The 26,288-nt window shown below is 28.7% G+C and overlaps 1 protein-coding gene and 1 non-coding gene across 2 annotated transcripts; both read left to right on the top strand.

Moving 5' to 3' along the window:
* The first annotated feature begins 15,557 nt into the window (after nt 1-15,557).
* LOC125850728 (BEL1-like homeodomain protein 9) lies at nt 15,558-20,130 on the top strand. The gene is made up of 4 exons (XM_049530577.1): nt 15,558-16,406; nt 18,262-18,644; nt 18,984-19,044; nt 19,536-20,130. The coding sequence occupies exons 1-4, from the start codon at nt 15,660-15,662 to the stop codon at nt 20,055-20,057; spliced, it is 1,713 nt and encodes a 570-aa protein (XP_049386534.1). The 5' UTR covers nt 15,558-15,659; the 3' UTR covers nt 20,058-20,130.
* A 3,500-nt stretch (nt 20,131-23,630) lies between these two features.
* Nucleotides 23,631-23,704, top strand: TRNAV-CAC (transfer RNA valine (anticodon CAC)). Its single transcript has one exon. It is a non-coding gene; the product is annotated as a tRNA-Val (tRNA).
* The last annotated feature ends 2,584 nt before the right edge of the window (nt 23,705-26,288 follow it).

Raw genomic sequence — 26,288 nt, 5'->3', positions numbered from 1 at the left:
CTTTTAAAATTAAGTGTTTAGTATGTGAGTATTAGTTAACCTTTTTTAAAAAAAAAAAACGGATATCGAATCGAAAACCCCCCAAAAGGATAATATCGATCTCTATAGACTATAGGTAACCTTAAAAAGAGTAGATTCAATTAGATCAATTGAACTCAAATTGCAGTCTAGTTTGAGTCGAAATGAATTTCTGTCATGAATATTTTATGATATGTAATATTTTTTTGTAATTTCAATAATGTATAATGTTTCTCTCCTATATGATTGATTAATAATGAGTATCAATTTCCAAAAATGAAAACTTTATTAGGAATTAGGAAGATGTAATAATGGAAAGTTCCCCCTTACAACAAACAAAGGCAAAAATAATCACAATTTCGTTTGGTTAAAAGGGATGAACATTATTTTGCCTGGATTCGAAGTGAAAAAAAGTTGGAAATTATTTAATAAAAAGATAGCGATGCAAAGATCACTTTGTGATCACTAAAGAAAATATATGTGATGATGCCTTCTGTTGGAATATAGAATCTCAATTAAATAACTAATTAAGCACAAGTTGGTACATTCACAAGAAAAGATACTTTATTTAGATTTTCAAAGGATGATAAATAAAGTTAGTTCAGTAAAATAAACCACTAAGATGAATAAGTCAACATGGATCAAGTAAGAAATACCGAATGTGAAAGAAAATAGAAAAAAACGATATCACTAAACAAACATGGTTAGTAGTCTAGTACTATATATATATATATAACTTATCGGTACTTTCAAAAACTTATCTAAGCTAATCAACATTTTTCTTTGTTTCTTAAATTCACATCAAATCAACTTCGAGGTATACATTCTCCTTTGGTTTTTGCTACCAATATAGCTTTATGACAATAGTAAATAGCCCACATCTTCTTGGGCCTTAAACAAATACTTGGCCCATTTACTATTCTACCAGCCCATATTTCACGGGATGGGCTGTTAAGCAAATATGGTACGCAGGCCCAAGCCGTAAAAATACTGTCCAACTTGAGCTAAGAATCTATTATCAAGTCGATGACCGTAACAAATCTAACCATGAATAGGCATATTATTAAAAAGGAAAAACTACTTAGCTAAACATACTTCCATACCATAAATACATATTTTATCACTAGTTTAAAAATATTACATATAATATCATTTTTTAATAATTATACCATATATTTTAAAAAATTAAATTAGATATACAATCCTATTAAATATGATAATTAATAGTTATCCTAAGATTATACCTCCTTAATTATTGGGACTTTTACAATTCAAATCCGTTTCTCTCTCTTCAACACAATAGTTTCCCTCTCCAATCACACGTCTCCCTTGTATCTCAATCCACTTCTACACGTTATTCTCCTTCATCCTCCATTACCCCCTTCTTCTCAACCAACTCAATACATATTTGTTTATACTAATTTTTTAACTAACTAATTTATCTTTGTTTGACACCATCTTCATGTATCTGATTCAAAGATATAGTAGTTTCAAAGTTCAAATTTAGAGGTTTTTCATTGGTTGAATTTGTTAGTTCTCCATACTATTTTAATGGCTTATAATTCACAAAATAGTATGAATCTTGTTAAATTATCTGTCCGAGATACACACTATTAAATTATGACAAATTTTTCATTTATATGTGATAACTTATTATCTCTAAGATACATGCTCAACAAAATATTAATGCTACATAAACCGTTATTACTCATCAACATTCAATCTTTTTATTTTAACAATGATGATGTATACATCCGAAATACACTTAATTTGTCCGAGATACACTTCATTTGTCCGAGATACACACTATAAAATATCCATGCTACAAAAACCTTTATCACTCTTCAACATTAGATTTTTACTCTCTTAACATGACACATACAATATTTTGTCCAAGATACACTTTATTTATCCGAGATACACTAACTTATGACACATTTATGCTTCTAAAATATACAAAAACATGCACATCATGTATCCAACAAAACAACGTATATGACTAATCTCTTCTTATCTAATCTTGTAACCTTGAATTGAAATCAATTGTCTAATTTAATAATTTTGCATTACATCCACAATAGTATACTTCACCATTGTCCCAACGTCACTTCCAACTTCACCTCCAACTTCAACAATGGATGTGTCTTGGTCAAAAGATATTTCACCAATGTTGTTGCATCCAAAAATTTGCTCTTTCGCTGTTATGTACAATGGATACAACCCGCAATTAGATTGACGTCTTTTCAATTCCATAAAAAATCTCATGCACATCTCGTTTCGAATTTCCATTGGAGTTACATTGTCTTCCATCGTGTATCTTATCTGCATTCTTTTGTGTGAACAATCGATTTCTNTCCAAGATACACTTTATTTATCCGAGATACACTAACTTATGACACATTTATGCTCTTAAAATATACAAAAACATACACATCATGTATCCAACAAAACAACGAATATGATTAATCTCTTCTTATCTAATCTTGTAACCTTGAATTGAAATCAATTGTCTAATTTAATAATTTTGCATTACAGCCACAATAGTATATTTCACCATTGTCCCAACGTCACTTCCAACTTCACCTCCAACTTCAACAATGGATATATCTTGGTCAAAAGATATTTCACCAATGCTGCTGCATCCAAAATTTTGCTCTTTCGTTGTTATGTACAATGGATACAACCCGCAATTAGATTGATGTCTTTTCAATTTCATAAAAAACCTCATGCACATCTCGTTTCAAATTTCCATTGGAGTTACATTGTCTTCCATCGTGTATCTTATCTCCGTTCTTTTGTGTGAACAATCGATTTCTAGTTGTGTTGAAATACCATCGACGAAATCACTGTAGGTTGCATCCCTCTCAATAGTATTCCATCAATTCAATAATTTTCGTAATCGATTTCGGAGATCCACGAATCTGAATGCCTTAACAATATGGTTAAATTCACAATTAGAAAAAAAAACTTTGAAAATTTAGGATTCAAAGGAATGAATCGATGAAGAAGACAAAGTTTACAACACCAGATCTATTAATCTGTGTGATTTAGTTTCTTTTCAAAAATCTGTAACAATTGATATGAATTGATCCACCAAATCTGTATATTTGTTAAATCCCCATATTTTACTCCTTTAATCATGGAATTAAGTTACGCTATTTAATTGAAATTAATTAAATAATGTATCTCTTCCTTTTAATTCTGATAGATACACGTATCTAACCACTTTTAATTCATGTATCCGACTGAAAAAAAAATGGTATAAAAAGTAATTTGAAAATCTACCGGGATTTCATGTAATTATGGTCTAAAGTAGTGGGATTTAGGTAGTTTGCTCTATTAAAAAATCACCTTTTTTTCAGACATATTTCTGTTGAAATACCCACAGAAAAATTTGCGACGAAATTTTGTATTTTAATTAGGTAAAATGGTACATAATAGCAAACATATAAATCAAATTAAATGCTATAACTATTGTTTTATTTAATTCTATTTCACAGCTAATGTTTTGCTTTTCTTGCCATTCAGCTGGGATTTATATATTTGTATACATATACAATTTGACAAGGCTAACACAAAGAACATATACATATACCAATTGAAACAAATATACAAACACAATTTTAATAGACACATACGAATTAGCGCCGTGATTTATATAATTTAGAGGCTCTGTAGCAAACAAAATATAGCTATGGAGCGCAAAATAACAATACTATAGCTATAGAACACTACTATAATTATTATCTTTGTTATTCGTGAAATTTTATCTTTTAATTACTTTCTCAACTCAAAGCCCACAACATGTAGAATTATCATTTAAGTAAGACAACATAGAGATTTATCATTTAAGGTTGTGTCATACTCTGACTGGGGTAGTATGAATTAAGTTAACTAAATGTTTTTGTTTTCATGGGTGCTGTCTGCAAATGGTCACTAGAGGAAATTCAAGACCTTTCAATGTTTCAATCAAGCCTAGTTGTTGGCTATCAGCATCAAACATTGCCTTTTGCAAACATTTTTTGCCCATTATTTAGTCTTGTAATTGTGGGAGTACTTCCAATATATCCAATAGAGGTGGAGCCAGGATTAAGAGTTCAGAGTTCAAATTTTTTAAATCTACAACTCTAGCATGAAAAATATTTTCATGGTCCCTTTCTTACCACGAAGTCATCAGTCATTTTTGTTAGGGGTTTACAAGTTAGTATACATATATATTTATTTAATTTTCTATTACAAATATAAGATTTACGGAAAAGCTATTGGATTCGTCCGAACCCACGAACCCCACCTTACTCCGCCTCTGATATTCACCTTACATAGTTAAATCTTCCTTAGGTTTGTTCCAGGGGAGAATTAAGAAATTAAGAAACTATACTGATTTAGAATTAAGAAATCATTTGTAACCCCATAGAAACAAAACAAATGCTGATTTAGAATATAACACGTTGTCGGAATTATTAAATCACCAGTCTAAGGTGTCTTGATAAAATGTTAACTATGGTCAACCTTAACTAATGCAAAACACTAGAATTCCAATGAATGACTCAAATCACGTTTGAACGCTTCAGAATTCGTGCAAACCACACAACCTAATAAGTAATCACCTTAATTGAATTGTCAGAACGCGAACTTGATCTTGTTTACTTAGAATATTGATTTTGATCAAATTTCTTCTTAAATTTTATACCTTCAAAATTAAAAATGTTATTCGATATTCATCTAATCACTTCGAAAATTGCACCACATATCTCACAAGTCAAAAATGATAATAAAGAAGTTACAAAAAGAATCAAAACATGCAAAATACACCAAAGTTCCAAAAGAACTATGAGGGCCATTAGAAGGTGATTATAAATGTAAATGCGGTAATTATGTTAATTTGTGATTATTTAGGAATTGTAGTTTTACCAGGGTAAAAGAATATATTATTCCTGTTACGTTAGGATTAGTTTAATTAAGGACCCGTTTGGTCATAAATTTTTCAAATAAAATTTGGGGAAAAATTTAACAAATAGTATTTGTCCATACAATTTGTCAAGATTTTGGCAAATAACCTAAATTCTCAAATACTAGAAAAAACTAGTATTTGGGCCAACTCATTATTTGAGAGCTTTTAAAAATTCAAATTCTATATCAAACTTTTGTATTTTACAAAAACATCCTTTATAGTAGTTGTTTGCGTTGTATTACATAATTTTTTACGTGAACACCAAAGCAGTGATGAAATAGTCAGTGAACATGAAAGTAATGATATGGTAGTTGATGAAAATGATGAACAATCGATTCAGGATAACAAAGTCACGTACTTCATCTACTTCACGATATATGAAACGATGCTTGTTGCTCTCACTCCAAACTTACCACATTGCTCCAGTATCATGGACATTACTTGTTATTTGTTGCAACGAAAATCCAATAGATTTGTTGTGGAAGTAATGATAGTTTTTAAAACTTATGAGTATGAATCATATTTCTTAAAAAAGTGAGATATGTTTTTCAAATACTATAACCAAACACATAATGATGAGAGAGAGTTACTCGGATGATAAGCATCCCTCACTTTTAACTCAAAGATTGCGAGTTCGAGTCATCAATGAAACAAAAAGGGGTGAGAGCACCTAAGAAGGATAAAAAATAAAAAAAAAAATAAAAACCCAAATACATAATAAAATTTCATCCAAATAATATTTAAAAATCTATAATTAGACGCTAGCTAATATTACCATGTTCAATGCTACTTTTGGTGAAAGTAGAAAGGACTGACACACAGTAGTGTAGTGCATCAAGCGTTCGGCAAACACGGGGGTTTATTTACTACTATACTATTACGGCATCTCCTTCTTTAAATTTTCCTCTTCTACAACAAGCAAAAGATTTCTCTTTTCTCTGACCTTAGCTCAGTAGTCAGCATTTGCTTTTGACTCAAACATATATATGTGCATCACAAACACGAATTTAGAATTTCTAGAATTTGATCGGAGGAGACGAGTGTGTTTATACAAATTTTCTTGATAACAAAAAGAGAAAAATATTGAAAATAATTATGAACTTATCGTAAATTATTAGTTTCATTCCTGAATTATTGGCAATCTTAAAAACACTANCTACTTTTGGTGAAAGTAGAAAGGACTGACACACAGTAGTGTAGTGCATCAACCGTTCGGCAAACACGGGGGTTTATTTACTACTATACTATTACGGCATCTCCTTCTTTAAGTTTTCCTCTTCTACAACAAGCAAAAGATTTCTCTTTTCTCTGACCATAGCTCAGTAGTCAGCATTTGCTTTTGACTCAAACATATATATATATATATATGCATCACATAGACGAATTTAGAATTTCTAGAATTTGATCGGAGGAGACGAGAGTGTTTATACAAATTTTCTTGATAACAAAAAGAGAAAAATATTGAAAATAATTATAAACTTAGCGTAAATTATTAGTTTCATTCATGAGCTATTGACAACCTTAAAAACACTACTTTATTTGACTAACTAAACTTAGATATACCTCCGATCTGCCACATGACATAGCAAGTAGTCTCAAACTCTTTTACGAGCACGAATTCTTAATAAAAAGTCGAGAGAAGTGTTGAAAATATCCCTAAACTTGATAAGAATTTAGGATTGTGTATTTCACTTATGTTGCAAGATTGGAGGTGTATTTAAATTCAATTAGTTAAATAAATTGATGTTTTTAAGACTATCAATAATATAAGAATAAAACTAATAGATCGCGCAAAATTTAGGAATATTTCCAATATTTCTCTTCAAATTATTTTTACATAATATACATAAAAAAAATACTTTTTATTTTTAGTTTATATTATATATATGAACTTTGAATTTCCTATGTATAAGATTTTAAGTTCAAATTCAAAAAATGTTAACTAGATAAGAAAAAGTTTCATTTATCCTAACTCGATTAACAATTTTTTTGTATTTTTTGTTAAAAAAAATAATACATGTCTGCAAGTTGATTTAAATATTATAATTATAATTATATATAAAAACGAATTAAATTGTATAACGTAAATCAGAATATAAAAGGACAACGTCGGACTTGATATGTCTTAGGGCTTCAGAGACAGCTAAGATAGTGTTCACTGCTCACCATCACATCATTTTACAATCTCTTAAAAGTAACAAAACGTCTCTGTTGCTTTTTCCTAATAATTTTTTGTTATTTTTAGATAAAATTGAGTAGTTTTTTTTACTTATAAAAAACTTACACTGACTTTTATATATTACAAGCGTTGTGGATTTATAATTTAAGTTTTATACTGATGTAATACTTAAAAATCCCTTTGAATTTGACGTGTTTTAATCAAACTTCTCTTAAACTAAACTTGATCCAAAATACCCCTGTAATTAACTTTTTAATAATGGTCATCTACTCAAATAATAATTTGTCTTCATTACCCAAGTGATTACAAATGACATTTGACGTGTGAAAGTATAAAATAACAGCCACATCATATTAATTTGATGTGTAAATATTTTTTCTAAAATGCCGTTTTCTTTTAGTATTTCTTTTTACTCCTGGTCATATCCTTGATAAGCTATAAATACGTTATATTTTATCTGATATTTTATGTTACGTTAAGAATTATTTTTGTACGATTTTGATAGAAATGTATTGATATTAAATTTCTCTTGGATGTCTCATCACAAGCCAACCAAGTGAACATATATATCATGTCGATCACTTTCCTCTTTGTTCTCATCCTTTCTTCCAAATTCGAATAAGTGCAAAATCGTTGGAGGAAGTTTCCCTTGTAAATTAGATCGTTATTGTGCATTTCTAAATTGTACTCGTCTGTCCCTAATTACTTATCCACTTTTTCTTTTATAGTTATCCCTAATTACTTATTTATTTTGACAAATCAAGAAATGATAAAAAATTTTTACCTATTATATCCTCAATTAAAAGACTAATTACTTTAAAAAATGTAAAACTTTTCATCCACTTCATAATTAATAGGGGTAAAATAGTAAACTCATTATGTCATTAATTGTTTTCTNGAAAGAAACAAAAACGGAAACAAATCAAAATTTGGAAAAAAAATAATTATAATTATAATAATAATAATAATAATAATAATAATTATGATAATAATAATAATAATTATGATAATAATAATTATAATAATAATTATTATTATTATAATTATAATTATTATAATAATAATTATTATTATAATTATAATAATAATTATTATTATAATAATAATAATCATAATAATTATACTAATTAATTATTATTATTATTATTAATAGAGGGTAGTTTTGTCATTAGTTAATCTAATGCATGCATTAAAACCACTGCATTGCTAATACCTAGAAATCTATGGTATTAGCAATACACACTTTAATACACAATAGAGTGTATAACTAATGCAAGCATTAGTTATACATATGTTGGAAAAGAGTACCAAACAAGGTACTAGTAATACACAGTGGTAATGCATGCGTTATTTTTCCTAATACACTCTACCAAACGACCCCTAAAAGCAATGTTTTCAGCAAAAAAAAAAAAACCTTTCTTCCCCTTTTCTTCTTTGCAGAAGCCCAGAACAACGCACCCACCCCCGACATCCATTCTTCCCCATTTTTTTTTCTGCCAAAGCACACACAAGGGTGGCCGGTTAAAACCACGTGCACTCTGATAATCATCCTCACTCCACCTTTTGAACTCTTTAACCATTTTAAAGAAAATAATTTCATATTCGTATTAGTTTTCTCGAAAAAAATGAAGTTTCACCGAAATTATTTTAAACTCAATTTAATTTTTATTTTTGATGAAATTCTTTTTCATAACTCAAATGAAAATCTTTATCAATAAACTCTTTTGATTTATTGTGTTTTGACTGATTATTTATTTAATTAATGTTTTTCCGATGACAATAACAACAATCATGATATTGATAATGGCAGAAAGATGCTAGAAAGAAAGAATGATGGATTATTTGAGAAAGGGGCGTGTCGATGGTGGAAAAGGAATAGTGGACGAGGGTTCTAGGTAATACTATTGAATCGAAAAGTCCCATTGGGAAAGATGAATTGGGGAAGAACTGCCATTTTTTCTTTAAAAAAAATTATGTTCTTACTATGATTTCTCTTTTGTTGACGTGTTCATTTTTTATTGGTTCATAAAAAGATTTTTTTGGCTTCACGCACCTCTTAATTGTGTATTGCACTTATAATGCCATGTCATAAAAAATTATTAAATAAGTACATGTATTGAAGGGTAGAGGTGTTCAATAGGTACAATCCCTATTTGAGGTGTCTAAGTGAATTATGCGAACAATTTTAAGGGGCCGTAGATGACTTAAGCCTTTTTTTATCCATAATAAATATAAACATATTAACAAAAAGTGTTAATTTTTTTTACTGACAGTAGTTAATTGTTATTGGATCTAATGTCGTTATAAGCTTTAGGGAGATTTACAAAGAGTGTTAACATGTATTTAGCGGTAATTAAACTATTATCGTTGATTAATTGTTGCTAAAGATAATTTTTTTTATAGTGTTAGCTGATAAGAATTGTCACAACTTCATTTATTTAATCCAAATAAAACTTACAAGTTCATCTGTTTCATTTTTTGTCTAATTTTTCCCGTTAGTTATTTTTTTAAATCTTTTTTTTTTATTTGGTATATCATTATTTAGTTTTCACATGACATATCTATGACTACAAAATTAAGATATATACATATATTAATTCTTTTTTAATTTCTTTAAGTTTCATATTTCGTTAAATTAAGATAAATAAATTAAAATCGAAAAAAACAAAAAACTTTAATTTGTTATTGTGCATTTCTAAATTGTCGTGGAGTGAGTGAGTCAGATTGAAGTACTGTGAGTAAATAAATTTGGAAAAGAGTCACGAGAATTTTATACTCTGCCTTTTAACTTAAAACAGTTATAACACGCAAACGCAATTATATGCATGCAACTTCGCTTTTTGTGAATTTTTCCTGTTATTTTGGACAGACCCACGCACCACCTTCGCTTTAATTAACTGCACATTCATTGAATCGAAACATATTGTTGATACGATACGTGATCGTAGATAAGAGGTTATGAACGATGAAAATCAGAGTTCAATGATGTAATTTTTTTTGTATTATTATGATCTTATTTTTTAATTTTATTGGCAATATCTCTTATTTTTTTTATTTTGAAATTATTTTAGTATTTGATGGTCACCTTAGTAGCGCGGACTCTTCACTCTCGATGCCGTACCCATATCGGATTCCCCAAAAATACACTACTTTTGACGAATTCGACACGCACCCATTGACATTTTTAAAGGGTCCGAGCAACATAGATGGTTACAACTCACAAGTCACAACCAAGGACAAACCTTTATGGAAAAAGATATCTGGGATAACGTTTGTTTTTTTTCTTTAGCAATTTAAGGCAAAAATCAAGTGTCAATTTTAAATAAAAGAAAAAGAATTATGTTTCTTTTGAGATCGATTGTAGATTGGATTGTTAGATACGGAATTCTCGTAATAGGCTGGATCAAGATCCGGTCGAGGCCCGAGAGAGGGCAGCCAAAAAATTAAAATATAAGTTTGGATATTTGCATGCATGACATTATTCGTTATATTTCTTTGTGATAGTACTTATGGACTTGCAGATATATTGTATCATGAATAGTGGTATGTACTTTTGTTTGCTATTATTATTAAAGAGATTTACTCATCATTTATCAACTAATTAAATAAATTCGAATTATGATTTATGATCACGAGTAAAATATAATTTTCTGTTTTGTTACCATGTCCCAGTCACACTAGCAAAAAGTTAGAATTACAAGTCGTACTTATTTAATAGGGTATAGCTAATTAAAAAGATTTAGGTAATCAATTATTGGATTCTGTTGACGTACAGTGTTATGAGCTATTTCCTTTTAACTGTTTCAACCACTAAATTTGTCAAATTAATGTACACCATATGCTTTACAAAACATGTAACCCTACCAAAAAATAAACATAAGAAATTACAAAACACAGTACGACCTAACAAATTGTGTTTTAAACGCATTGTTCACAAACGTATAATATTTAAATCTTGATTTTGAATAATCATCTTTGTCACAAAACAAATAGTTAGTTGGGCGGATTGAGTCAAATTTGAGCGGATCATAATGAGTTAAGACAATAATCATATCAAGATCCAAACCAATCCAAACTTGCTTGGTTCAAAATGGGTTGGATCAAAATGAGTTAGGAAATTGGTTACATTATGGGTCAAGACTCAACCCAATCCAATTTTTACTAAGCTTAATTATTTTATTTGTTCTTTTAAATTATTTTAGTACTTAATAAAATTATTTTTTTTCTTTATTGTCAAATTGAAAAAAAAAAGGTTTTCTATAATGAAAAAAAGTTTTTTGTAAAAAAAATATTTTGACAAGATTTTTCATGAGTCAATTCGGGTTACGTATAAACTCAATGTTTAATGGGTTGAAATGGATAAGCTAATGAATAAACAGATCAATAACCCGCCCAAACTTAAACGAACTGAACGAATTGCCATCCCTAATTACATATATACTTATTATCTCAACAATTATTACCACACAAATTTTATAGTTCCATTTTATATGTCATGATTAATTCACTTCCATTATAGTTGGTCCTATAGTGAATGTACCTTATTATAATTATAAATAATATAATTTTAAGATTTTTTTTTTTAACCTTAATGTCATACTAGTGAAGCCAAAAATTTTGTTAAGCAAATTCAAAATTTAATATTACTATATATTAGAAGAGTCTAGGATTTACTACAATTGTTCCAATTAAATCATTACAAATGTCCAATACTTACTATATAAAATATATAAGTGGGCCCCACCTCCTTCCACTTAAATAATATTTTTCAACCTTATCATGGTAAAAGTTGAATTTATTATCCTTTTTATATGATATTATTTTTTCTATAAAATCATTATATATGTTTTAATAATTTAAATTTCAAAAACATTATAATTTAACTTTAAAGATTTTATTTTATCAAAATCTTGTACATTGAAATATATAGTTATGAATTTAAAATATTTTAAAAATCATATAAAAATTTCAATAACTTCTCAAATTCCATAATATAACACTTAAATACTACATATTATATATTAATTACTATACTATAAATGACTTAAATACTCCATATTATCTATTACAATAATTAACAATTATTTGACACTTTAAATTCTATCAATGCCATATAAATTAGGATAAAAAACCTAACATATAATATTTAAATATATTTAAAAATAATATAAGTAATACTATACATTACAATAATTAACAGCTTAATTATTTAAAACTTATATAAAAAATTTAATTGACTCTCTAAATTCTATTGGTACCACATAAAATAGATTATATAATAAACATATATTGTTTGAAATTGACGAAAAAGAAACAATAAATTACAATAATTAATAAAAAAAATAGTCCACTCCAAAAAATCTATCAATTAACAACATATATTGTTTGAAATTGACGAAAAAGAAACTATAAATTACAATAATTAACAAAATAAATCTCTCGACTCCAACAAATCTATCAATTAATGCCACATAAATTGGGACATGGCAAATAACATATATTATTAAAAAATTAGGTTCAAAATGTACTAAAAAATACAATAATTAACAACTTAATATATTAAAGAGACATATAAAAAAGGGTTAATATTTGAAATTCTGCATCTGCCACATAAATTAGAACAAAGAGAGTAATAAATATTATTTTCAAAATTATGTTAAAAAAAAGTACTACAAATCACAATAGCTAACAATTTAAAATATTTTTAAAATCATATAAAAATTTCAATAACTTCTCAAATTCCATAATATGACATAAATTTAAAAAAAAATGTTATAAATCATAATAAATAGTACAATATTTCAACTACTTTAAAAGTATTATAAATTGTAATAAATAATACAACAATTTAAATTACTTAAAATTTAACGACTTAAAAATATTTTTTTAAATGTATTAAAATTTTGGTTAATTGTCAAAACTTTACATGTGCCACATAAATTGGGACATGGAGAGTCACACATATTTTTTTTAAAAAATTACATTAAAAGTATTCTATCAATTAACAACATATATTGTTTGAAATTGACGGAAAAAAAATATAAGTTACAATAATTAACAAAATAAATCTCTCGACTCCAACAAATCTATCAATTAATGCCACATAAATTGGGACATGGCAAATAACATATATTATTAAAAAATTAGGTTCAAAATGTACAATAAAATACAATAATTAACAACTTAATATATTAAAGAGACATATAAAAAATGCTTAATATTTGAAATTCTGCGTGTGCCACATAAATTAGAACAAACAGAGTAATAAATATTTTTTCTAAAATTATGTTAAAAAAAAGTACTACAAATCACAATAGCTAGAAATTTAAAATATTTTTAAAATCATACAAAAATTTCAATAACTTTTCAAATTTCATAATATGACATAAATTAAAATAATAAAAAATATATATATTGGGCCCCGTGCTGGCACGGGGTCCTATATCTAGTATATAATATATTGACGAAGAATATCCAGTTGACCATCTTTTATTGTACACCACTATTTGATAAAATGATTTACAATAACATTATCTAAATACCCTTTTAAATTACAAGTTTCAAATTTCTTTTTCTTATATATCATACCGAATTAAATGATGCCACTTAAAATGAGAAGGATGAACCAAATATAAGAAAATATTTTGGGGTTAAGCTGAGGCAATAATTAGCAGGGAGAAAGAGGTTGCACATCCCCATGTAGTAAGTTTTGTTAAAGGAAGAGCAGACCCCACACTTGCATTTATTGGTCAAGTGGAACTCTGCAAAGAAAGTGACTTTGTAGTTCGTAAAAGAACGGTAGAACATGTTAGTGTGTCAATTTGGCCATCATCTCTCTACCCTAGAGGCTAGAAGTAAGTCATGTACTATATGACTAGGTTTTATTCTACTTTTTTCCTATATCAATTCTATATAAAAACAAAATTAATGAAATACAATTTTAATTAAAATTCTCTTAAATGATATATTACGTCAATAGTGGTCAAATAATATAAAATAAAGAAAATACTCTCTATGTTTTAAAAAGAATGACTTCCTTTAATTTTTAATCTGTTTAAAAAAGAATGTTCTCTTTTCTTTTTTGGTAACATTTTAATTTCAGCTTTTCACGTGACATGTTTAAAGCCACAAAATTGAAAGGTAATTTAGTATATTTGATATAACTTTAATTTAGTATCACAAAATTCAAAAATCTTTTTTATTTTCTAAAACTTCATGTCAAGTCAAATCAATTTACTCTTTTTGAAGCGGAGGGAGTAATTTATAATGTAGAATGTATTCAAGACATCATTTGACACCTGATTAAAATTATACATATAACGTTATTAGTTACTTTGTCTTTTAGGGTCATTTGGTTTGAATTAAAGTTATAATGGGATAAATTATGATGGGAACAATTTATATGTTTACAAAAATGTCCTTCATGAATTTAAAAATGATGTAACAATAGGGTTGAAAGAGACGTCATTTTTGTCATTTACTTATTTTATCTCGAGATAAGTTATCCCGCGATTACTATACCACCCAAGGGGATGGATAACTTATCTCGATATTAATTATTAATCCCGAGATAAGTTATCTCAGACTTGCCAACCAAACAACAAATTAAGTGGTACTATAATTTAATCTCAGGACTATTTGGTATTATCCTTCACACCAAACGACCCCTTAATCTACAAAAGATAATACATCAATTTTTTTATAACTTATACTTGTATTAGCTATGTAAATTTTTAAATTATAAATTAAATTTCCCATTAATTTTATATATTAATATTATACATAAACAACTTAATTTTTAAACTAACTCTCAAATAAAATGTAACTAATACAAAAATTAATATATGAATAAATTACTTTTGTACTAGCGATCAAATAACGGGTAAAACTTACCCGCATTAGGTGTATACATCAATCCAATACATCCATGCCATGTACTTATATTTATAGTTCATTTATTTAATCTTTATTAATTAACATGTGTTTTACTTCATTAAATCACATAATAATGAAAGTTGCATTAATTCAGTGGAAATTGCTACAAATTAAATAATAATAAGGAATCATTTGGTTGGTGGATAAATAAAAATATCGCATAAATTATGATATTTTTTTTTCATTACTTATATGACATAACTTGTTTTAGTCCAATTTTTCTCTATCTTTTTTTGCTTTCTCATGTTCGATATTTACATTAAAGTCTGATTATTCTAAGCTCATATTGTATAGAGCTCCATTCGAAAGGAAACAATTTCTACCAAGAATTTTTTCCTATCATTGCTCGAACCCAAAATTTATGATCAAAGAAGAAATAGCTCCATTCACTACACCGAATATTTAACAAATATTTTGAAGCGAAAGATATGATGAGCTAGCTACCTACCTTAGATAGATAGTCGTAATAATAATAGCCTTTCATTTCATCAATATCACATCACTCTCACCCACTCTTCCTCTCTCTATCTATCAAAAAAAATACAGTAACTGTATGTTCTTCTTCTCTTTCCCCTAATGGCTGCAGAAGGATTTGAAGCGTATCATGTCCCACAACAAAGCAGAAGAGATAAGCTTAGAGGTGATGCTAATGCTAATACTAATACTAGTACTAATTTCCTCCCTAATTTTTACAATAACAATCCATCATTTCTCCTTAATCCTTGTGATAATTTCCTTCTAATTAAATCCATGGATCCACAAATATCTTCTTCTTTTCATCAAATTAACAATAACCCTTTCCTCTTCAACACAAATCAAAATCATGATATTGATGTTGTATCATCATCAACTTATCATAATAATAATAGTAAGAATAGTATAACTACTTATGTTACTCCAGGTCAAGGTTTGTCTCTATCTTTGTCATCTCATAATCATCATCAGCGGAACAGTACTACTACTAGTAATAATAGTACTGTTCCGCTGGAGCTGAACTTACAGAGATATGACTCATCATTATTTACAACTGTACCGGCCGCGGTAGCCGCGGCCGATTGTTGTAATAATGAGTTTTTGTCATCCAAGAGTGGTGGTAGTACTATTGTTGGACCTTTTACTGGATATGCTTCAATTCTCAAGGGGTCAAGATTCTTAAAACCTGCACAACAGTTGTTGGAAGATATTTGTGGGATTTATGCTCAGAAATTATTAGAAGATGATGATTCTGTTGGAGTTATGGATGATTCTTCAATAGATGCATCTAATGATGATGGAAGTGAGCACAGGAGGAACAATTCCAAGTTAATTTCAATGCTTGATGAGGTATTTTTTTTATTTTAATGTATAGTATTTTTCCAATTATTTGTGTGGTTATACCTATATATAGTGATTACAATTTTAAACTATGAGATTTGATATCAAATTTTCGATATAAGATTTCGTGGTTATTTCAAATGAGTAATTTTACAAATTGGTCCATTATTCAAGAAATAAAATAAATTGATTGTTTTTTTTAGGAGTGAAATAGCCTGATTGAATTCGGATTCGCAGGAAAAATTCACATTAGGGATAAAGTCTTTCGTAGCAAAGGCAGTTTCATATCGACACTTGACTTCAATACCTATGATTAAGATGAAGAATTACTTATCACTGCACCATATATCTTGGTTTATACCTTTCAATTTTAACCTTTTTTTTTTCCAACTCAGCTCGAGTCATGTCTAATTTTGTGCTTTATTATTTATTCCTATAATTAGAAATTAAACTCTTTCCATTATATATACATGTCATGAAATTTTGTTTAATTTCTTTAGATTTGTGATTTCTTTCACTATATATAACGAAAATTCATTTCTTAGGGCTTAGAATTATAGCTCAGTATCCAATTTATATATGCTCTTAGCATACAGTATAAATTAAATTCTTTTGAGTCAAGTTGGTTGTATTATTAGGTTACAAGATGCCTATGGTTTTTAGTCAATGGAAGTTCGATCACTAAATCATCTTTTTGAAAAGAAAAAAAAAGGTGATTGATAGAGAGAATATATGCACGAAGATTGGTGTCTTTTAAGGGTCATTTGGTTGGTCGTATACGAACAATGTTGAATATAGTGTATTAGTAATTCTGAGATTATTTATTAGGTACTGTTTGATTTTTTATATAAAAATTAACATGAATTATATATTTCTAAACAGTGTATTTGTCAGATACAAAAAAGTACACATTTGGAGGAAAATTGTGTAAAACCCTTGCATTGTATAGGTTAGGAAATTGTACCAAACACTGTATTTGTTTTGTTATATACAAGTTACTTCGTGCATTATTTTTTTTTATTACCTCTTATCAAACGGCCCCAAAATGGATGAAGAGATTAAGGGAAAATCTATAAGAAGAAATATTTATCACAAGGACAAATCATTTAATACCCTAGCTCTTTCCTCTTATTTTTCTTTTTTAAATTCATTTAAAAAACTAAACAAAATTCTATTTCTCTTACTCCTAAATACTCTTCCTTTTAATCTCAATTCCAAATACCTTTATTTTAAAAATTAATTTTGACTTCACTCAATTATTATCCAAAGTAGTACTTAGGTTAGTTAATTCTCATGTAGACCTTGTAGCTAACGAGTCAGTAATGTTTAGGCAGCACAGATTCCAAAACTAACCTTCTAATTGGGAGGGACTGTTGCCTACACGATCACCTAATAAGGGTAGGCACTTGAGGCCAAAAGAGGTATTTCTTATTTCATTATTGTTTTAATTTGTTCTTATTGAGCTGAGGATTTTTTTTTAATTCAATGAGGTAGCGCTAAGGTTTGTGTATACTCCCATCTTCTTTAGACTCTGTTTATGAAAATATATTAGGTATGTTGTTGTTTACCATTAAACAACCTGTAGGATTAAATTGCTGTTTTTTTATTTATCTCAAGGGTTTCAGAATAGTGTGTTGCATAGATTGCGACGGATAGCGTAACTCATTAATTAATTCTTATATCACACATGTAAGATCACAAGATTCAAATGACATTTTAGTACATTAACTAAACGCATTTTTAGCTTAAGTGTGTATGATAAGAAAGTTGTGAAACGGAGAGCATATATTTATGATGTTAAGGAAATCTCTCATTGCATATTCTTGACAAACTTATAATTTAGGGATGATACATTTCATTTCAGGTATATAGAAGATATAAACAATATTATCAACAGCTACAAGGAGTAGTGGCATCATTTGAATCAGTTCCTGGACTTGGAAATGCAGCCCCATTTGCAAACCTATCTTTAAAAGCATTATCCAAACATTTTAGGTGCCTAAAAAATGCCATTTGTGACCAAATGAACTACACAATTAAATCTCAAACTCATAGTCATAATAGTCAAATAAATTGTGATGATTCTACAAGTACAAGATCAGTTGGGAAAGGCAACTTTAATTATAATAATTTCCAAAGAACAGGATTTGTTGAACACCATCAGCCTGTTTGGAGACCACAAAGAGGCCTACCGGAGCGCGCTGTATCTGTTCTTAGGGCTTGGTTGTTTGACCATTTCTTGCACCCGTAAGTACTACTATTTCATCATGTGTTTCATTTCGTTTAAGAATGAGTGAAGATTTTGAAATTTGTGAGAAAGCATGTTGTATGACTAATTTTTTTTGAAACTTGTTGATTTTAAACATGTCATAACGTTTGCGTTGTAATGATAGCTTCTCATTAAAGAGTAAAATGAAAAATGTAGAGTTTATTTTTTTTTAACCATATGTATGTGTTACTTAATTCTTGGAATCTGTTACCCTAGGTCTCTAGATTATGTTTAATTTATTTGATTTGTGATTTGGGATGAACTTTAATCAATTTATTCTTGTAAAATTTAACTCATTAGTATTGATGTCGTTGCAGTTATCCCACAGATTCTGATAAAGTAATGTTGGCCAAACAGACTGGTCTTTCAAGGAATCAGGTCTGCACATTTTCCAAATCGACTCATCTCTTTGATCCATTTCAATCTATATATGTCAATCCATTTCTCTTTTGGTTCATCTAAATAAATGTTTTGCACTACTTTCCTTATTAGTTGTCGTGTTTTTTTCACTTTCGTTTTTCATTTTCATGACTATGTTGATTGTTGCATTTGATTGTGATGGTCCTTCAGAGTCTGTCTCTCTACCTCCATGAGATAGGCATAAGGTCTACGTACACTTTCACCCTTTCTAGATCCTACTTGTGAGATTCCCCACAGAAAATGACCCCTTTTTTACTTTTAAAATAATTTAATTTTTAACTTTTCATTTTACCCGCGATGAGATACACCACACCCTTAATTCTCACACAATTATTTATTGCTCGTCTTATATCATAATTTTTTCTTTCTTTGTTAAACTTGGTGTCCAGTCAAACAAGTGTTTTTGAACATAATGTATATACATTATCTAATTCGATATTGTATTTCAGGTTTCTAATTGGTTCATCAATGCAAGAGTTAGGCTATGGAAGCCTATGGTTGAAGAAATACACATGCTTGAAACTAGGCAAGCTAACAAATCTTCTTCACAAAGGATGCAAGGTCAAAACAACAATCCCATTGAAGTACATTTTCCCACAAGTAATAATTCACTTCCATCTACATCATCAGCACAACAAGTTCCATCAAAGAGAACACGAAATAACAATCCAGAAGATGAAATGAATTTATCATATTCTCGTGTTGGAATTGATCAAGTGATGAGTGCATCATCAGGTGGTGGGGTGTCATTAACATTGGGACTTCATCATCAAAACAATAATATTGGAATTGGGGGTTTATCATCGGAGTCTTTCCCCAGAAATGCAGCACGACGTTTTGGTATCGATGCAAATAGCGAGGGATTCATGTTTGGTGATGGATTTGAACCACAAAATCATCAGTTAGGAAGAGATCATAATAATAATAATAATATTATTGGAGGCCAATTGTTGCATGATTTTGTTGGTTGAATATTACTAGTTTTTATGCATTTTGTAGCCTTGCATCAAGGATTTAAATATATTATATTGATCGTGAATTCAATTTGTATATTACATCAGGTTTATTTTCATATGTCAGATAATTCAAACAAATTTTGTTGATTGGATTCGATAAGAACTCTGAATGAGTAAGAAATTTGGATTAAGTTGAAATAAGTCTATATATCCAAAAATGATTTTTATGGTATATATTTTAATACATAGTTTCAGAGTCTTCTTTTTCTTAAACATCGTGTATAGTAAAAAAATACCACATAAAAGAGCTGAAGATTTATTTTTATTACATAATGCCTTTAAAGGCCTATACATATAAATTACGACAAAGATCGTTTAGCTACTCAAGTAAAATCTCTATATAACACATAAGTTCTTTAAACATGACATCTAGCTATTCAAGTGATGATTTATGTTTTATTTTATGACTATGATGCCTATATATGTGCTCACATATACAAGTGTGACTATACTATGAGTATTTGTTTTCATTTATATAAAGAGAGGTAAGTGTTAAAAACACTTCTAAGATATTCTTTTTTATTTTTTTAGTTTCATACCTAAATTATTAAGAGTGTGAATCATACTGAAAATATCACTTATTTGTTTGAGAAACACATTTTAGTGGTGTATGTAATACATTCTCTCTTTATTTGCAAAAATCTTGTCACATGTCATTCCATATGAATAAAATATTCTACTTTGATAATAAATTATTAATATTAGTTAAAAATAAAGACTAAAGTACTACTATCCCATTTTTTTAAAAAATAATTGTTTAAAAAAATATAATTTATTTTTAATAAATATAAAATTTAGAATATTTTTCTCACCCCACTCCATCATCTCCTATCCCCTCCGACAATCCCGTCCTTTTAACTTTTTCAATTTTTGCATAAAATACTTTTTAATAATTTAGACCTCAGTCCCTCCCCCACTGCTTCCTAAACTTCTTTTGATATTATTTTTTTTTAAAAAAATAATCTAACCACCCGCTCCTACTTTTTTTTTTTTTATTCTTTTTGTACATTTTTCTCTTTTTAGTTTATAAATATTTTTAGGAAAATATTTTTTTCTACTTACGTACCGAATATAACAAAAATAAAAATTTTATTTTAAAAAAAGTACTACGGTACATAAAAAAATACTTTTCTAATATATATATATATATATATATTATTATTATTATTATTAATACAAAACAAGAAGAAAATTAGAAGCAGTAAATGTGGTGTGGGGTAGATTTTTTTTTATTAAAAAAATAAAATAATATCTCATTTNGGGGGGGGGGGGGGGGGGGGGGGGGGGGGGGGGATTGAGGTAAGAATTTTTCTTAAAATTGTTATCAAAGATTTTTTTTTTAAAAAAAACAACAAAAAAATTGGGGCGGGGGAGTACGGTGGGAGGATGTGGTGGCGTGGTAAGAAAATATTTTACATTTTATTTTATAATTTTTTTTGCGGAAAATAATAATACTTTAATCTTTAACTTTAACTAATACCAATAATTTATTTACTTTTTGTCAATGTGGAATAATATTTTGTCCACTTAGAGTGTGATGTGATAATTTTTTAAAATAAAAGAGAAAGTTATTACACACACCATGATGAAAGTATAATTAAAGAGAGACGTGTATTTCTCAAACTAAGTGATAGTTTAGAAAAGAATCCTACAAACCAATCCTCTAACACTTCCCTTTGGATTTGGAAACTTAAGACTCTTAATAAAATAAAGTTCTTTATGTGGTTACTTCTCCGAAATAAGCTTCCTACACTTTCTACCCTCTACAATAGGGGCATCACCAGCCAAAAAAAATTGCACCAATTGTTCATAAATGTTGATGGATCCTTTGAGCCTAAAACAATTAATGGTGGCACTGGAGGAATAATAAGAAACCACTTAGGAAATTGGATAGCGGGGTTTGCTGGTAAGATCAAAGTGGAAAATGCTTACCATGCTCTGTTGCATGGGTTGACTCTTGCAAAAGAAAAAAACTTTAAGCACATGATTCTGGTGGAAACAGACTCACAGGTATTGCTAAACTCTTTAAATAATGATAACCTTCAATACTCACACATTTGCGCTGATTGCATGTCCTTGCTCCAGCAATTGGGAGCACCGCCACTAAATTAAAACATGTTCCACCGGAGGCTCATAGGACAGAATACGGAAGACCAAATTATGATTAGAAACAAACTATATATTTTTGAAGCATCTCCATCTTGTATTACGTATGAACTTGATAGAAATGGAACTACCTCACTCAGTGGCGGATCTATGAAGGGCTGTGGGGGTGCCACGCCACTCCCGAACTTCGACGGAAACTCTATATATACATAGGTATATACATATAATATTTATATAAATATAAAACATGCCACCCACAGAACAAAGTTGGCTTGTGGTGCCACGGTAGGAGGGCAACTTTAGAAGGCTGATGTTGCGGGTTTGAATTCCATTTGTACCTATTTTTTTGAGAAATTTGTTGCATACGTTTTTTAATAAAAAAAAGAAGCTCCAAGCACGTTTTTTTTTAAGGAAAAACAGCTGGCACAATTTTTTATTTTTTTTTATAATTGTTATTGACTTAAATTAAATTAATTACATTATTACTCTTTTGACTTTTCTTTTATTTGATTAAATACTCAATAAAAGTGTAATATCTTATTATTTATATTTTATTGATTGATTTATGATATATATGGAAAAGATGAATAATTCAATCAAATATAAAATTAATTTAATCGATAAGTCTATTTGGCACCCACAGACTCTAAATCCTGATCCGCCACTGACCTCACTTAGATCAGTTCCCTTTTATATGGATGTTCCTTAATATTAAATAAAATCCTTCCGTTCTAAGCAAAAAAAAATAAAATGATAGTTTACAGATGAAACTAAAAAAAAAGAGATAGTTTAGATATGTTTTTGACCCTTATATCTCATGAATATATATATGACTTCTGAGAATTTCAAGCAAAAGTGCTAATTAGGTCATGCGAAACATTATGGAAAACTCAACTCAATGGAGTAATATAGATACTTATAAGATTTAGCAAGTAGGCATGTATAAGACACAGTTGTCAAAAATTCTATGTTTATATAAGCTATGTTGACCCTTTTTGAGGATAATATGCGGGATCGTGTCCGTAAAAGAGGTTTTAGCTTCATATACTTTTCTTATTTTTAGTTTATATTAAATCAGTACAATTTATTATAATTAAGTAATTTATTAAGAATTCTATATTAATTAATCATGATTAAATAAAAGAACTCTATATTCAAACACATATCAAGCATATGGTTGACTTGAGATAAACACATCAAGTGAAGTTGTAATCTTGCTCTTAATTTACATTTTTAATTCAAGCTCTTGTTTTTCTTTTCTTTTTGGTGTGAAAATACTTTTTTTCTTTTTCTTAGTTCTAGCGGTTGTGACAAATATAATCTTTTGACTATAGTTATATTTTTTGTTTTCTGTGGGTAGATTGTTTCCTTATTTATTTGACAACGTGTTATTTAAAGCATATGATATTATTTAGTAATTCAGTCTGGGTGGTGTAGTCGGTTATCACGCTAGTCTCACACACTAGAGGTCCCCGGTTCGAACCCAGGCTCAGACATTTTTATTTTATTATAATTTTTTATAAGCTGGATTACGTTATTATTGTTATCTTAGAGAAATAATGAAAACACTTTTAAACTCATTGTTATCTTAGAGAAATAATGAAAACACTTTTAAACTCAGCGCGAATTATTAGTTTCATCCACGAACTGGTGACAGCCGTAAATACACTCCTTAATTTACTTGACTAATTGAACTTAAATACATCCTCGATCTTGCAATATGAGTGAATTACACTCCTAAATTCTCGCCAACTTTAGAAGTGTTTTCAATACTTGTCTCGATTTTTTATTGAGTCTCATGCTCCTATAAGAGTTTGAAACCACTTCCTACATCGTGTGGCAGATCGGGGTGTACCTAAGTTTAGTTAGTCAAGTAGAAAGATACTTTTAAGATTGTCAATATTTCGAGGATGAAACTAATAATTTCTATCAAGTCAAAGATGTTTTCAATACTTCTCTTATCCGTTCAACACATTACAATACCCCTTCCAGAATGAAATCACCTTCAAAAGTTCAACCAAGTGATTTTTTTTTGCTCTTTAAAGTATATAACTCCATAAAGTAATTAGTACAATTATTTTATATGTAATGCAATCGAATTATATGATACAAAGCGGGCACTTTTCTTGCAAGCATATGATTCGAATAGAGGAAAAGTAGTGATTTAAATGTGGGACAAATAAATTAACAATTTATAAAAATAAAAGTTGCATGGAAAAAAGAAAAATTAATATTCCTGACCAAGGGGGATTACTAATAAAAGAGAGGAATGATCATATTATTAGTATCATATTCTCTTTTCATGTAGCCAATGGCTATACGTCGGAAAGTCTAAATTGTGATATTATAATTTGCACTTATGTGTTTCTCTCTTGTTGAAGGCTTTTTATACTATTATATCATTTTGTTTTAATTTCTCGGTTGCATGGTAGTTCATCACTTTCATATAGTATTAGTACAAATTAAATATAACTAGAAATACACATGCAAACTTAAAAAATAATTTTCATACAAACTCAACATAAAACTAGCGCAAATCTTATCCAAACAACCCCCTCGATGCACAAAATTTCATAGTTAAACAATAAATATCTCATGATAATCCATTTTAGCTATGGATTAACGATGAATTATAAAAAAGTGTAATTAGCTAGGAACATTTTAGCAATAGATTAATCAGAGAGATCATCTATGAATTTCATAACTAATTTCATATTTTCTTATAATATCACTCACTCGAAACAAAGTTCATTTGCAACAAATTGATTTTTAAAATTTAAGCTTCGAACTCCTTTAATAGCCGATAATAGAGTTATGACACATTCAATATGAATCCTTTCAAAATTCTAATAGTATGAGGAAGAAATTAAAGGAGATACCTTTTTAAAAAAAAGTGTTTTCCTTCGTACTAAAAGCACCTTTTTAAAGTCAAAATCTATTTAGACCACGTGATTTGTTTTCTCCATATTCCTCTCCAACTATACTAATTTACTTTGTGTACAATGTATTATATCTTTTTGTAGAAAAGATATAATATACTATTGGTGCATTCATATGTTTATCCTATTTAACAAGAGGAGACGGTCTCCAAACTTCTTTGTTTTTTCTAAGTCTTCTTCTGACATAGAACAACGTAATTATTGAAAAATCGAGATTTTTAATAGCAGGCGATTCCCTTCTTAGTTTTGAATAGGCGGAACCATTCTGTTTTGGTTCTTCTCCACAGGTAATTTTAATTAAACAAAAATGGATACGAAGAAGTGGGGTGAGAGCATAGCAATGGCAACAGGATTCATGGTATTGTTAGGACTACTTTGTTGCTGCCTTAGCTACAAGAAGATGTGGTCTCATGGTAAAAGAGATAAAGGAGGTTCTGGCAGTGCTTCCTGCACTTGTGATGGTGGATTTTGAGGTGTGTTATGGCTTATGATTCAGAATTATATATATATATATATATATATATATATATATAAATAGATTTATATAGTTACCAAGCATATAGTAGGAGATTTTCGTTACATATCAAGAGTTTTATTGTTCAAAACATATATAAACTCACATTTTAAATGTTGTTCAAGGCTTAAAACTTCGTTCATATTTCTCCGTATGAAAACTGTATCAAATTAAATATGTATATCTCGCTCAAGTCTTAAAATTTTACTCAGATTTGTTGTGTGTGATATATATACGTATGTCTGCTCAAAGATTAGAGTTTCTTAACTCACAATTTTTGTGTATGAAAACTATATAGAATTGATATAAGTATGTATATTTCGCTAATGTTAGCTTTTGCAAATTCAATACAAGTAGCAACAATGTTGCATACATCTTTCATACAAATTTAATACAACAATGAACATACGTGGAAGCTCCAAAAATTATTTTCACACAAACTCAATATACAATTATAATAATACATATTTGATACAATATTTCCACCGTAATTTTGAGAAACTGCCAGAAACTAAGATATAATTAACAGTGCACCCGCGAGGAGCATATGAGTGCTTTTCTGCCATTGGTATAAGGTAGAGGAACCACCCCTGAGACTAGAGTTAAAATCCAGCTAGAGCATTATTT

Source organism: Solanum stenotomum, unplaced genomic scaffold (assembly GCF_019186545.1).
Source record: "Solanum stenotomum isolate F172 unplaced genomic scaffold, ASM1918654v1 scaffold18934, whole genome shotgun sequence".
Taxonomy (NCBI): domain Eukaryota; kingdom Viridiplantae; phylum Streptophyta; class Magnoliopsida; order Solanales; family Solanaceae; genus Solanum; species Solanum stenotomum.
The sequence above is the reverse complement of the archived record's forward strand: the minus strand, read 5'-3'. Positions and strand labels throughout refer to the sequence as shown.